The 16062-nt window shown below is 39.0% G+C and overlaps 1 protein-coding gene across 2 annotated transcripts in view; it reads right to left on the bottom strand.

The window, feature by feature from the left end:
• Nucleotides 1–16062, bottom strand: part of FOCAD (focadhesin) — a 313675-nt gene that overhangs the window by 56524 nt on the left and 241089 nt on the right. Inside the window, exons 26-30 of one of the 2 annotated variants that reach the window (XM_038552511.1) lie at nt 15559–15678; nt 12820–13058; nt 9542–9631; nt 2424–2571; nt 424–543 (exon numbers count right to left, since the gene is read on the bottom strand). In XM_038552511.1, the coding sequence (XP_038408439.1) occupies nt 424–543; nt 2424–2571; nt 9542–9631; nt 12820–13058; nt 15559–15678 (717 nt within the window). The remainder of the gene's footprint in view (nt 1–423; nt 544–2423; nt 2572–9541; nt 9632–12819; nt 13059–15558; nt 15679–16062) is intronic. The other variant, XM_038552512.1, reaches the window with a different exon arrangement.

The raw sequence follows: 16062 nt of genomic DNA, 5'->3' as shown, positions 1-16062 counted from the left end.
GGGTATTTAGATTGTCCCATGTATATTCGGTCATGAGAAGAAATTCTCTGCTTTGAATTTGCTGAGCTTTGACCTTATCAGAGTTCTCTATGTATCCCTATCTCTACAAATTATTATTGCTGGCCTTACAGTCCCTAGCCACACATTTTAAGATTTTTATAAATACACATGGAGATAGAGAAAAGCCTTTCACACTCTGACAAAGAAAAAGAAGTACCTACAACAGATAGAGTACCTATTTTGTACCTGCAAAGACACATCTGTGACCACAGGCTGTATGTAGCAATGAGAATAATTAGAAATTCCTCAGTTCTGGGCCCAAAAATATACCCCCACCCTAGTCTAACTCAGAGTCGGTGAAGATTAGGACTCAGCAGCAACAGGGGACCCAAAGAGAGGAGTACTCAGGGCCTGCAGTCCAACCTGCTGATTGTTTTCTACCAATATCCGAAGCTTGTTCATAATTTCTTCAGCCTCTACAGCCTCAATGATCCCAGCACTGAATGCCGATGTACATACGCAGCTGAGGGTATAGGCCAGGATCTAGAAGAAGAGACGGCAGGAAATGTTTCTTCATGAGGGACAACAAAAGAACATGATTTAATTGACACCAATGTTCAAACTTCTCCCCAGGAGACGGACTGGATTCAAGTATTCCTACCACAGGCTGGGCACTATTTTGCTGCCTCACATGTCTAACAATGTTGTGAGATGGGTGGCATAATTCCCATTTTACAGGTCAGGATGTTGAGGTCCAATACATATAGCTCACCAGTGACAGAGGCGAGATCCAAACCCAGGTCTTAGACTCAAAATCATAAAGTTCCTTCACCACCCCCTGTCAGAACACTTGATCTATTGACAACAGAGGCAGATTTTGATCACCAGTGAATTCTACTAATAGCCATGGGCTCTGATCCAAGGCCCAGCCCAAGAGGAAATTCAAAGATGTGAAACACAGCTGTACTAAGATTCCCTAATAGAAGGAGTGGGGCATAGCAGACTAGGCATATGGGTTTGAGAGTCCCATAAATTGTGTAAAATAGAAGTAATGCTCCTTAAATCAGAGCACTGGTGTGCTATTTAATAAATAAATGAATAAAGAAAGAAATGAATGAATTATAAATAAAAAAGAATGCTGGGAGTCGAGATGGCACATGCAGGTGTATGTCCCAAATTAACCACTGACTAAGAAACTTTGGGCAAGTCAATCTATTTGTGCCTCAATTTTTGCAAATCCTGGTTAGGCATCCCCTCCCTGCTACCTCACATTTTCCTCATGAAACCCTCCTTTACAAAGATGCTGTTAAGGCAAAGTGAAAATGTTCAACTGCCAATCCTGGTCGATACAGCATGAAAAAAGGAAGCTGTTCCTAAGGTAGAAATTGGATAATAAAACATCAGAGGGGAGGAAAAAACCAAATGGCCTGCTCCAGGCCCTTATAAATCAAACCATCAAGGCAGACCAATGCATCAGTTATAAAAACCCTGCTTTCATTTATTAATCAAATGGGCCCCTGGTTGCAAAATTTTCTCCCTTTGCTTAAAAAAAAAAGGACATACTTTCACACTGTGCTCTGCACTGCTTTAAAAATGGAAATGTGGTGTACGTATTAGAACAAAACTTCAACCCTCTGTGCCCCAGAGAAATTCACCGATTCAACAAGTCCTATTGCTGAGAGCAGAGGAGCCGAGCAGGGAAACACAGCAGCCATTATGTACTCATCAATAGCTCGTGGGCAGGCCTGGAGAAAATAGAATCTGCTCTAATGAGAGGGAGAATCTGGCCAGGCCAAAAGGTCATCGCTGGGTCCTCCCAAAGAGAACACAGGCAGTTCATCTTCACCTGGGCAGAGATACACACACCTCAGACGTTCACTCTGAACACAAGAACTGTGTTACATGAACTACAATTCTGCATGTTTTTGCACCATAACAAAAATCTTTTCATTAAGTACGGTAAAGGGAATTTCCTCAATGATTTTTCATGCTAACTGACATTTAAAAAATAATAATAATAAAAACATGACTTTTCAGGCCACGGTTTCTTAAGCTTATTCCTGGCCATCTTTTAAAGTGACATTTGGCTTGAGCATAATTCTAAAAATCTCCATTTAACCTTCCCCTGGAAAACGAGGCTTTTCGTGGTGCCTTCTAGCGATGCTGATTGGGCTTTCTGCATTCACTAAAGGCTCTTATCTTGTATGTCACATTTAAGTCTGAGTTGACTTAAACAGCTGCACAATTTGAAAACCTTATGATCTAATACAGGTTGTTTGCCACTCATATTTTTCTCCTTATCCTTGATGAAACCAAGGATAGATTTCATTTCAGGGTTACCAAAATATGAGAAGTAGAAAATAAGTGGCCACAGGACAACAAAAGACAACAAAGAGAAGAAGGCTGTAACCTCCGGCTCCTACCTCCTGAAATGTTCTGCTTTGGCTCCCACTGTCATCTAGATAAGTCGAGAGCTTCCGAAGTGATGCTGCCACGTGAACTCGAGACTCCGTTTGGCTGCTGTGGCTCATAAGGGACAGAACAAGTCCAACTCCCAATATACAGCCCGTGCTTAGATGAAAAAAAAAGGGGGGGGGGGTGTTAAAAATCACCAGACATCCATGTCACTATGCTCACTTATCACGGGAGTTTATACTGTTCTTCAACCTGAGATGAGGTGGCTGGATTCTCAATCTGCTGCCTGGTATATAAATATGCCCCACAAACCACCACAGGTACACCCACTGCCCCCTCCGCCACACCCTAAATGGGAAACTTTATATCAAAACAAGTGTTTATGGTCCATGTTAGTGCTGTGTTCCCACTGGGGAAGAATAAACAAAAATATGAAATTGTTTTGACATAAACTCTACGGTGAAGTCGGAGGATGAATAAAAACTCAAGTCAAACCAGCTCTATCTCTGCACTTAGAGCAATTCTGTGGTCTTCTGCACCATCCCCCCAGGTCCGCAGGTTGAGTGCCCTATGATTAATTGTATGAAAGAAAAGACCACACATTTTAGAATATGAGCAGAGGACATCTGACTAATAACAGGGGGGGATACGTTGTAAGGCATGATGATGAGGTACTGCTAAGTGCTTCATGTTTCCTAGTCAACTTCCACAAGTGGAATTTCTGAAAGAAACTGTGTATTTGTCTGGGCACAATGACATTAATCCTCTTCCCCCCTCTGATCCCTCAGAGTACCACTGGGTCAGAAGAGAAAATGGACAAATGACAGGCTTGTCAAAAGTTACCCCATGTGACAATTCAATTGGAATCTTGGGCTTTGTGCCCGATTCTCATGAAAGAATACATATCCATTTAAAGAAAAAAAAAAACTGTTCTCCCAGAAAACTTCTACTTAGTATGATAAGTTAATGCAGCTGTAGGGTGATTTTCTACTTAAAAAAAAAAAAGTTTTTGTCATCATTGTTGTGTTGTGAATTGAGGAAATGCTGAATTTTTCAGAAATCATCCCTGACTCTGGTCTCACTTGCCTCTCATGATATCTGCTGCTTAAGATGATATTCCAGGGCAGCTCTCCAATAACATATTTCAAAGCCTGTATGTTATGTCATTTTGTTTTTCTATAGTATCTATTTCCTTGGTTGACATCGAGAATGTTCACATTGTTTCCTGAACATGTTAGTTCCTTCCCTTAAATACCTCTTGCAAACAAGCATTCACAACTGATAAGAGATATCCAAAATGATAGAGAGGCTACAGGATTTGTCCAAGGTCATAAGGAGAGCTTCCAGCAGAGCCTGGCCAGAAGACGGAGGTTTCTGATTCCCGGCCTTCTGCTCCATCTGCCCCTCTCAGCGCCCTGTATGACGCCCTCATGAAATGCCTATGAGAAGGAACCGTACTCAAGCATGTTTTCCTACATTCTGTTGCATAACTATCTGGCATTAGGAAATTCTTTGTAAAGAAGCTACTGCAATAATAATCCATCATTAGCCAGGCAGAATTGATGTTACAGGTTACAGGAACTTAACAACCAGCTCAACCAGCATAATGCATTTCCAACCAGTTAAATCAGCATCTAACATCTGAACACTGCATGCCTTTGAGACAAATCACGTTTCTCAAAGAGGAGAGGCACTCTTCATTAGTATGGATTTAAAGACTTTGTTTCCATTTAGAATCTCCAGGGAAGGTTTTTGAGTTGTTGTTTTGTTTTTTGTTTTTTGTTTTTGTTTTTTTTTTTGGCTCTTTCTAAACCATGTATATTAAAATTTGACAAAATTAGAACCAGAGATATAGTTAGACAAAATGTGATTAATACTTTGAAAAATTTGACTTTGCTCCCTCTTGACTGTTTAACTGCTACTTTCGATTATGGTTTCAAATGTGACTTCCTCAGGGGCACCCTCCCTGGCCCAGCAGGGAACCTCTTCAGGACTCTTTTTCCCCTAACACCCCACACTAATTTATTTCAGACAATTTTAATCATAAATTCTTTTTTTTAAAAGATTTTTTTTAAAATTTATTTATTCATTAGACACAGAGAGAGGGAGAGAGAGAGAGAAGAGGGAGGCAGAGACACAGGCAGAGGGAGAAGCAGGCTTCATGCTGGGAGCCCGACGCGGAACTCAATCCAGGGACTCCAGGATCATGCCTTGGGCCGAAGGCAGGTGCTAAACCATTGAGCCACCCAGGGATCCCTAAATTCTTTTTTTTTTTTAATATTTTTTTAAAAATTTATTTGAGAGAGAGAATATGAACAAGGTAGGGAGGAGCAGAGGAAGAGGGAGAAGCAGGTTCCCCATTGAGCAGGGAGTCCCATGCAGGGCTCAATCCCAGGACTCTGAGATCATGACCTGAGCTGAAGGCAGACACTTAACCCACTGAGCCACCCAGGCACCCCTTAATTATAAATTCTGATAAGGATTATTTAAAGGACTGTTTGATTTCTTCCCATGTCCTTCACTAACCAGCAAGCTCCACAAGGATGGGTACGTTTTTCTGATTTTCCCTCACCACACCATCTGTGGCATGTACTGCACTGCTTTGACAGGGACAAGTTCAATCAATATTTATTGAATGCTGAAGAACTGCCCCAATTGCAAGGTTTCAAGAGAGTCTAGATGGAGAGATCTACAAGAAAAACAGCAACAAAAACAAGACTTCATTCCTTATATTCAGTTGGAGGCAAAATTGAAGAGTGCTAAAATACACCAAATATATCATCCAAGATTCAATCAAGAGAACTCAATTTCCATTTCTTGCCAGACTAATTTAAGAAAGAGGAGTGCCAAATTTCATGTGGGAAAAGGATACTTCTCAAAGCTCACTTAAGTATCAGGGTTAATCTTTCTCAGTAAGTAGTAGGTATCCCAAGTCTTGCTTTTTGGAGCTATCCTAGGCATGCAAAAATTTTTATCCCCTGGACTAAAACTCCTCTATTACCATCCCCAGGAATATGGGCACAGAGGCTTAGAAAAAGACACCCTGGTTTCTGGTTCACATGTACCTTAGTAATATTACAGCATAATTATTCTTGGGCAAGGTTACCATTCACTAACAATTCTAGTCATTGCTACAATAGTCAATGACTGTTGTCATATATGAATATACAATCTAACTACATATATATGCGTGTCAATACAAATATGCTAAAGTGTATGCATCTATTGGCCTTCTAAACTTTTACTCTGTCTCTTTTTTTCAGCATGCTCCAAGAAGGGCATCTTAATGCTTTATTCCTGATGTTTTCTTCTGATTTCCAAGTTGTGTATATTTTAGTGGGTTTATTTTTTATCCTAAGTCTAAGATTCTCTTAGGTGCTCAGGTCAGCAGTTCTATGCATTTCCCTCATTCTAGCTCCCCTTTGATATGCTTGCCAGCTCCAAACCAAGAATAACTTGGGCAGAGGTAGCTTTCACATCTTTCTCTCCACTGAAAACAAAAAGGAGTTCCATGGTGGTGTCTCAGACAGATGAAATAAAAATAAATTATAATATCAGGTATAAATTTCAGGTTTAGGAATTGGTAACATGAATCTCTGCAAATACTAACAAATGAAGAAGAGAATTTGAGTTTTAAAATTAAATGCCCTATTATGGCTTTACTTATTTGAATCTCTTACCCATTCGAGTATATGAAAATATCACTGGCAAAAAGAAAATCTGAGACTTAAAAGCTGTGCAATTCTACTATGTGTGTTGCTACATCAAATGAGATCTAATGGTACATTTTTTTCTAAAATTAACCAGAGATGAATCTTCTATTCCTTACTTTATTGTGGGCAATCCTGCAGATTAAGTATGAGGCCATCTGATAATTAGTTCTAATAACAGTTAACATTTGTATGGCGCTTTGCCCTTTACAAAGTGCTATACAGATGTTATCGTATTTGTAAAAGCTCAATAGTAATTAACCAACGCTTAGGTCACTGCTGGACGGCAGGACTAGTTAAGGCTGTGAGGACCGCAATGGCACAATAAGTACCACTAGATGGCAGCAAAATGTAAGTGATAAGGCCACAAACATCGCCCAGCCCAGGTGTCAGGTCTTCTCAGCAGGGACGCGTCCATTAAATCAAGGAAGCGTGGTGAATTTGCTCTGGGTGAATTCTATCACTTGAGGTAGCACGCTCCCAGATCTATTAACTACCTCCTAGTAATGCTTTCACTATTTCACTTGAGGGAGGATGGCCCTAGACTCCTGAATCTCATTAGTCAGGGGAATACTCTACACCTGTGTGTGTATATCTCTATTTAATAGTGAGACACACTCATCTGTCAAAAAAAAAAAAAAATAGTAAACACCATATTGTCAGGTGTCAAATTGCTTTATTTCTACTGATATGTGTTCTCCACACCAAACTATGTAAGAGACAGAAAAATGGCTTTGAAGTCAGACAACCTAGGCTTCTCCCCTAGCTGCTACTTATTCTGCGACCTTGAACCAGTCTCCTACATGAGACTCATTTTCTTAATCTGTAAACCAAAGCGATGAATGTTCCTGTTTTAGTATCAGTATTTAGATTGTCATTGGGGCTGAATTACAGGAGAAACGGATGTGAAAATGCCTAGCACAGTATGCGGCTGCTTGGTAGTTGTTGAACCTGAAACCAAAGACAGAGCTACCTAAGCACAAAGAGCCACAACGCATTAGGAATGACAAAATACTAAACTTCATTAACTGTAGAAATACAGGAGTTTGGAAAAGACTGAAAGTTTCTTAAAGGATCTGGGCTTTTCACTGAGCTCCGAGAGACCAGCGAGACTTTAGTAAATGGACAGGAAATTTCTGATGACCCTCGTCTACTTAATTCTGCAGGATTAGTCCTGATCTAGGCACACCCTGTCCTCTCCCAGATACAGCTGATCCTCAGGGAGATAAGAATCAAGAAAGAATAATGAAGAAACATGAATCTTACTGACATAAGTTAACTGTAAAGTTAAATATCCTTAGACATATGAGGATTTTATATGCATAAGTACGCACACTGTGGACAATTCAGTCATCTCTATGGTTCGCCTTCATTCAAACACTTTCTGCAGGCTAATGGAGATAATACATGAAAGTCACTCCTGATTGTTCCAACTGGCTGAAAGCCTGTAGTAAATTAATTCACAAATTTGTTCCCAGCATTATAAGACCCTGAGCTATAGCTCTATGAATACCTTTGGGGGAAGGTGGAGTGGTGGCAGGGTGGGGGGGTGTGGAATTTATCTTACTCCTTGGCTGTAAAAGGCAACACCACCAACACATGAATTGGGTTCTAAAATATTAACTCATCAGACCCAATAAGAGCTAAATGACCCTATCCTTTCCATTAATCATTTTCTACATTCAAGAGACTTCAATCATGCCATTGAACTCTTTTCCCATATTCAAAGCCACACTCTTAAAACATCTCATTTCATCTCTAGAGTGTTTCATGATAAACAGGGTGGATGTCAATGATTCTTATCTAATCTTAGCCTGCATCTGAAAGAAGATCCTATAACTACTACCTACTATATGAAGATTTGACTTTATCTACTCATAACGAAATATCTGAGATATGCAGTTACTTGCCGGTCTGAACTTAATAGGCTAGATGACATGAATGTAACTTTAGATCCTAAATTTCTAAAGACCACAAATGTAAACAGTCACATCTGAGCAGTACCTATAACAGCAAAAAGTAAACAAATTAATAAATTGGAGGTTAGGGCTTACAATTTGTTGACATTTTAGTAACAAAGAACACCAGATGATCTAAACTGAAGTCCAAAAAGCTACAATATAAGTCCTAGACTGTGTTAAGATTTTAGAAAGCCTAATAAAACTATATGCTCCCACACAAGTTACAGACCAATTAAAACATTAAATGTCTCACTAAATAAGTATGTTTAACAATTTTTGAGGTATTCTTTTCTTTTTTTAAAAAAAGATCTTATTTTTTATTTTTCTTTTTTTTTTTTAAAGATTTTATTTTTAAGTAATGTCTACACCCACAGGCACCTGAGTGACTCAGTGGTTGAGTGTCTGCCTTTGGCTCAGGTCATGATACCAGGATCCAGTCCCACATCAGGCTCCCCACGGGGAGCCTGCTTCTCCCTCTGCCTATGTCTCTGCCTCTCTTTCTGTGTCTCTCATGAATAGAGAAATAAAATCTTTTAAAAAAGTAATGTCTATACCCGAAGTATAGACACAACCCCCAGATCAAGTCATGTGCTCTACCAACTGAGCCAGTCAGGTAACAAGGTATTCTTTCCTATTTTTCCTTTTTGTTTCGGTTACCTTTTATGATTGGAATAATACATTTTAAGGTATTTAGTTTAATAGAAAAATCTTTTAAAAGCATGGAGTCGGGGCAGTCCAGGCAGCCCGGGTGGGGTTTAGCGCCTGCCTTCGGCCCAGGGCATGATCCTGGGGTCCCGGAATTGAGTCCCACATCAGGCTCCCTGCATGGAGCCTGCTTCTCCCTCTGCCTGTGTCTCTGCCTTTCTCTCTCTCTCTCTCTATTTTTCATGAATAAATAAATAAAATGTTGTGTTTTTAAAAAATAAAATAAAAATAAAATAAAATAAAATAAAATAAAAGCATACAGGAGTCCCAAGGCAGGGCAGGAAGAAACCAGTAATATTGAGGAGTTTGGGAATGCCAAATGGAACCTGTATTTGTTTCCATTTTGATTCTTCAGTCACTGGATTTCACAAGGGAAATCTAAATCATGGGTCAAAGGGTCTCTTTGTCCAATCAAATTCAAAGAATAGTTTCAATTATTTAAAAAGGTTAAGTCATGCACATAAGTCTCCAGATACATGCCTCATATGACAAGCTTGAGCCAGAACTAAGGTATTAATAATGACAGCCATGAAATGACATTTGTTGCTTTGTACTGAAGCAAACTGTCTATGGCTGAAGCATAGTTTTAAGTACAAGTACCTATAACTACAGGTTTTTGATTATTACTGAAAACTCTTTGCAAAGGAATTCAAGTTCTAATCTGACAAATATTTCAACGATTGAATGCAAAGTTTATGGCAGAGGAAGAGTCAATCTCCAAGTATCAGAGAGGAAATGGAACCAACATACTTATATTCCAGACTAGCATCAAAGCAGCAATTTTCCAGGGCATCCAGAGACTTCATCAGAAGAAGGTTCATCTGTTGGCCGGATATATCACTGGGCAAAGGCCAAAAGGAAAAAATTCAATTATTTAAAATCATTCAAATGTCCAAAATACTATAATGATATTTCCTCTTAATATTTACTGAACAAGGAACAATAATATTGATGATTCACATATACTTATTTGCAGACAGAGAAATGGAGTCAGAGAATTTATTTAAATAATTGAGTTCCTGAACAGTATAATCACTTGTAAACCAATAAACTCAAAATCTGTTACTTTTATATTTACTCAGCCCATTCAAATTTCAAATCACTTAAAAATAAAAACCAAAATCAGAATTTCAGATACATTTCTAAGGATGCTAACCTGATTTTCTTCAGAATATTTAACAACCCATGAAGCTGAAATTAACAAGAATCATTCCAAATCTCTTTCTTGCAAAGACCGTTACTTCTGATTTCATGTCTCAATTGTGAAGGCTCTTCTATTCCTTTTACTTACATTTGTTTTTTTAAAGGTGGCGGGGGGAACCGCAGCCATATATTTTTCTACCTTTATAGAGTAATTGATGTGGTTTTGCAATTGTCTTGGTGAGAACTATGACTTCTACAGTAAAAGAAAACTTAAAAGGTAGTTCTATGGCTGTTTTTTCAGGCAGAGTTGTGGGCTTCGTCACCAACACTTTGCTGTCAAGGGGTTTCTAACATGTCAACTGTCATGCTGCTGCCTTGGACCATGCTCAGTGGAATGCAGCCCCAGGAATGCCAACCAGCCACAGGATACTTTAAATAATGTCTTCTCAAACCAATAATATAGTGATTTTGCCTGAGGTGAAGGATTACATTCTGCAGTGAGCACACATGTGCGCGTACACACGCGCACACACACACACACACACACACACACACAGTTTTAATAGCTTTGACTAAGTCCTATTATAGCTGTTCTCTGGAGTAAAATATACTTAACTATCCTAAACAAATGCTAAAGAGATCTTATAGTATCCTCTGGGAGTTATGACAGAAGCAAACTTTGGAATAATATGCTTTTCTGAATAAATTCTAGACTGGAAATTTAAATTCAGGCGACTTTTTCATAAGCCATAGTCAAGAATGGATTATCATGATTCTCTTCTACAAGGTGATTTTTCATTCTTGAGACCAACATACTGTCCTAATCCTGTACCCCTGAGGGGGTCATGCTGGGCCACTGAGCTGATGTCCCTGACTATTCAGAGCCAACAGCCCTCCAAATGATTACCGATTGTAGAAAAATAGAAACTTTCTCCAAAATGTCATTATCGAGTGACATTGTCATGATCTAGTAAAATATTTATTAGCACCAAAAGGCAAATATTTCAGATTCCTCCGCTCCAAGAAATTAGGAAGGTGGGAACCATGAATAACTATACTGGTGGCTACAGTACTCATGAACTGGCCAAAAGAGGAAGCATGCTGTCCAAACAGATCATTAGAGCAAAGTGAAAATCTGCACTGATTCTGAAGGCATTAGGCCGTGGAAAGAACTTCCTGGTGTCCTTTTCCACCCTCTCCTGAAGGTGCAGAGTCAAGTAAGAGAGACGGGGTGGAAGGCAATCCAGGAACTGGGATGAATCCTTCTGGTTCTTCCAGGTAGTATGATTCAATTAGCCACAAGTGCAAGCTTGTCAAGCCCTAAAACCAGCAGCATCTCATCCTAAACTAATGAAGAAGGGAGCCAGAGCCAAGATAGGATGAAATGAGTTGCCTGGAATTAAACTGCCATGGCTCATTTTTAGTTGTAAAACATGTTGCTTGAAAGATACTGAAGAAAGAGCATGAACACAGATGGTGAAGAAACTGCCATTTGTAGCATAGTAGCAAAGGGGAAAAAAAATCACTTTCAAGTTTTGAGTCTTTAAAAAACATGTTGCGTTCCGTCACACACACACTCAAGATATGTTAACAGTCAATTCACATGCAAAGGGCAGCTTTCTGTTCATGTCCAGAACTAGGCCTGTAAATACTAATGTTGGTCAAGAGAACAAAATGAACATTCTAAAAACGTTTCATTTATGATCACAAAGACGAAGCCAGTCTTCCCAATCTGACAGATGTTTCCAAGAGCTGAAAATGATCATCTGAAAGATAGTATTTCCCTAGATCAATAGCAGTTCTCATAAAGGTTTCACATAATGGTGTTTGCACAAAGCTGTGTAAATTACAAATGCAAACGTAACCACTGGTTTCAAACCGAAATCTAAATATAGCATAATGTTATCCAGTTTACCCACATCGACACCGTCTCTTGGCTTCGGACAGTCTATTCATTTCTGCCAACCCGGGAAGTTTAAGGACATGGAACGTCACAACAGGATACCTCTCCCAACTATCCTATTTCCAGTGGGAAGGTGGGGATGGGGTGAAATGGGGCTGAATTCCAAGTCATTGCACATCTAAATATTCATGATATGCAAATATTCATGTTGTACCACACTGTAATCAACCTGCATATATAACATTCTAAGATTTGTTACAAAATAAAGAACAAATAGAATGGACAACACAACCAAAGTAGATTCACGCACAGGGAAACTTTCCTGTCTAGTGGAACTTTCCACCTAGGTCTTTGATACTTGGGTAGCTCCATTCAAGGGTAAAGCAAGCAGTCCAAAACTGAGCAAACTGAATAAAGCACACAGGATAATATGCACAGATTAAGACTCTTGAAGGATTATAAAAATGTAGCCAGGGCACAGGATAAAAGCAACCTTTTAAAATTGGGTACATGCAGTTCTCAGGTGATCTGGGTGATTCCCAGCGCCCGTGAGGCGGCAGGGATACTCCAATCTTTCCCTTCCATTTTACACTGATATCAATAAAGGGTCGCCAATTATTTTCACCCTTATACACGAGGAAAAAAAAGAAGCTTTTTATTTTTAGCACCATCAGATTATACTTTTCCTTATATCTATTATTGCACAGGTGTATCCAGGGTTTCCAGGTAGCATGGAATGATTTTCAAGTAATCATCACTTTAATAAGAACAACTCTAAATATACACTAATATCTTTGTGATGGCATTCTGGAAAGATAGATTCACTCACAAAGGAGAAGAAAGGATCGACTCACCCATTTCAAAAAGTTTAGCAACCACCCATCACTCAGATAGAATGTTCATGAACGTGTGTGTGCATGTGTATCATATCCTCTGCCTAACATCAACAAGAGGAAAGGAGGGATATTTTAATAAACCATACCTGAGTTTCTCCTCACACAAGCGAGAGAGAAACATCCCCAAAGCAAGGCCCATGTGGATTTGCACGGCTTGAGACTCATCAGCTCTTGGTTTCCCAGGTAACCTGGCAGTCAGCATGTTTAGGATTTCCTCAACCTTCTCTTTGCAAGAAATAATGAAAACTGGCACGAGGAGAGACAAAGCCGTGGCGGCAGCAGAGCGGGCAATCGCACTAGCTGTGTTTTCACCAGAATAGGATTTCTAGGACATGCCAAAGGAAGAAAACAGGGGGTTGGCCTTTTGTTAAAAACATCAAGGAAGCACACCTATCACAAAAGCACTACACAACAATATCAGCATCTCTTAGATCCCACCCCCGTCAATCAAAAATACAATTTACGAAAGTCTATTTCTGTGTTTGTCTGTAGGTTACCTTTTCACTCTTCCTTACCGAAACAATTTCCTACTAAACAGTTGGTTAATCATGTCCTTTTAAATTCGGAAAAAAAAAAAAAAAAATCATCATTGTCTTCTTTTAAAGGGTGTGAATTCCCTCACCATAAACACTGAAAAAACATTTGTGTTTTGAAAGCCTAGATGTTTATAATAATAATAATAATAATAATAATAACCTGAAGTGAAATTACCCAAGCTTGGAGAAACCACCAAGCCACATTATAAATGTCCAGAAAGCCAGTTTTCTAGGAGAGAAAGAAAGCATGCGTGTAGTGAGTGGGGAGGGGGAGGGGTTGCTAAAGTTTAGTATAAAGGAATAAGTGTAAGTTTAGCACAGGGATCTATTGGCAAATCTCCCAAAATTTTTGGTGGGAACACTTCCCAGTAGATGGATTATTTCCTACAGGGGGTTAATTCCATTTAATTAAAAAGGAAGTTGAAATCCTAAAAGCCTTTGGTTACAAAGCAATAACCAGCTACTCAAAACGAAATGGAGAACTCTATATGCGCCTTCCTATATGTAATTATGGGAAAAGAAATGAATAACAGCCCTAATAAAATGGCAGGGCAGCTGAATATGAACAGCTTCTACAAGAATCCCATGTTAGGGAGCTCCAACAGACATTATATACATTTATAAATATGTCTCAAGTGGGGAAGAAAGCCCGTTCATCATTCTGCACTATTATCCACTTCAAATTTTCAGACACATCATAAAGGCCATGCTGTCCCTTGCAGTCAAAGCACATTAAAAAGTGTTTTTAATCCTGTACCCATTTACTCTCTAAGCTTTAGTACTTCAAGGATAAAAATCAAACATGTGCTAAGGTATTCTTTAAGTTAACATAGCATCATTGTAATGACAATACTGTTCAAAATGACTCAGCTGCTAGAACACTAGAAGTAAAGAAAGTGGCTTTTGAATCAGGGCCTTGAAGAAGTATAAGAATGCAAAAATCACAAAGGTAAGAGGCAACCCTGAGCTGGCTACTAAGTAGATTATTTTTATTGGTTTGCAAGAACTAAGCAGCATTATTAGAAATCTCATAGAATATCCTGTCCTGGTGAATATCTGAACCAGATAGCTATTGCAAAGGCCTCTACATAAACTAGAATAAAGGAGTAAAAACACTTCTGATAGAAAACAAACTATCATGATGCAATTACTTCTTTGCGTAAAATCTGACTTCCAATTTAATTCTATATTATCCACATGCTATTTTTTTTTGTCTCCGAGTATAGTTAAAAATCCTAGCTCCGGACCCTAAGGCCCAAGAGCGCTGTACAGGGAAGACCTAAAGCAATGTTGTTTCAGGCTTAATTCATGATCTTAGCAACAGTTCACGACCTGTGCTATATTTTTATTCACGTTGACTATAATCCTCCACCACTCAGCTGATTGTCCCATGATCACTATAATTCCCTAAGCAGGGGAGAGTGATAAGGAAGAACCAAAATAATTCCATGCAGATATGGAAAGAAAGCATGGACTACAGCCAAAGGAAGGGGAAGTAAAACATAAACAAAAAGGTGTATTTTCCGTTTGTCTCTAATCTTAGGATATTAACAGAAAGAAAAAGGCTAAGCGACAGGTGCTTTTTTATGACCAACAACATTTCTTTGTATGTATAGAGCATTTCACAGTTTGCAAAACATTTTCCCAGAAGTTATATAATGTGATCCTCGCAAATCTTTTCTAAAGTTGGTAAAGCATTCATTTTTACCTTCATTGTACAGATAAGGAAAATCAAATGATGGGTAAAGTATCAGGTCATCAGTCACAAAACCAGTAGGAATGGAGCTGAGGCTACAACAGCTTAAAGATAATATTGTTCAATTGCCCACGTTACACATAAGGAAACAAAGGTCCAAAGAGATTAAGTAAACTGCCCACTATTCACATATCCTGGAATTTAAAAAAACTATGACTAGAAACTCAGGGACCCTAGTCTTTAACCAATGCTTATTTCACTACAACTGTAACTCTTGACTCTGACTACACATGGGAATCATCTAGAAACCTTCGAAAATACTGATGATGCCCAAGGCCCATCACTAAACAATTAAAGCAAAGGAAAGACTTACAGGTATTTATTTTTTCTATATATAGAGAGATTTTATACACATTCCCCACACACGTGTATGCGCACACATACACCCTAAATTTCCCCAGGTGATTCTAACATAAAGCTATGACTGAGAATAACCATACACTATGGTACGGCTTTCATGTTAGCAACTAATATGAGCAGCATCAACGCTTGACTTTTCTGATCATTTTTAAAATTTTATTTCTCAGACTTACATAATAAAATGAGGAGAAAAGTTGTCCTCTGGGTTGGTAATGGCTATCCACAATGATCAGGAGAGTATCAGACACCATGGAAACCCACTCCTTCATCGAAAGGAAATTAGGCTGAACCTGCTGGTGGAAAAAAACATGAAGTGAGGGGCACCTGGGTGGCTCAGTAGGTGAAGCATCCAACTCTTGAATTTGGCTCAGGTCATGATCTCAGGGTCCTGGGATCAAGCCCCATGTTGTGGGGCTCAGCACTCAGCAAAGAGTTTGTTTGAGGATTCTCTTTTCCTCCCTCTCTGCCCCTCCCCCTGCTTGCTTTCTCTCACCCTCTCACAAATTAATTAATTAATTATAGAAAAAAGAAGAGAAACATGAAATGATAATGGAAAAAAAGAAAAGAAAACCTAAACATTATTTCTAGGTCCAGGGTACAACCCCTTTCTATATTAAAGAATAAAGTACTATTATCAAAAAGTAACATTCACCCACCAGGATTTTAGGAGGCAGATA

Source organism: Canis lupus, chromosome 11, assembly GCF_011100685.1.
Source record: "Canis lupus familiaris isolate Mischka breed German Shepherd chromosome 11, alternate assembly UU_Cfam_GSD_1.0, whole genome shotgun sequence".
Lineage (NCBI taxonomy): Eukaryota > Metazoa > Chordata > Mammalia > Carnivora > Canidae > Canis > Canis lupus.
The sequence above is the reverse complement of the archived record's forward strand: the minus strand, read 5'-3'. Positions and strand labels throughout refer to the sequence as shown.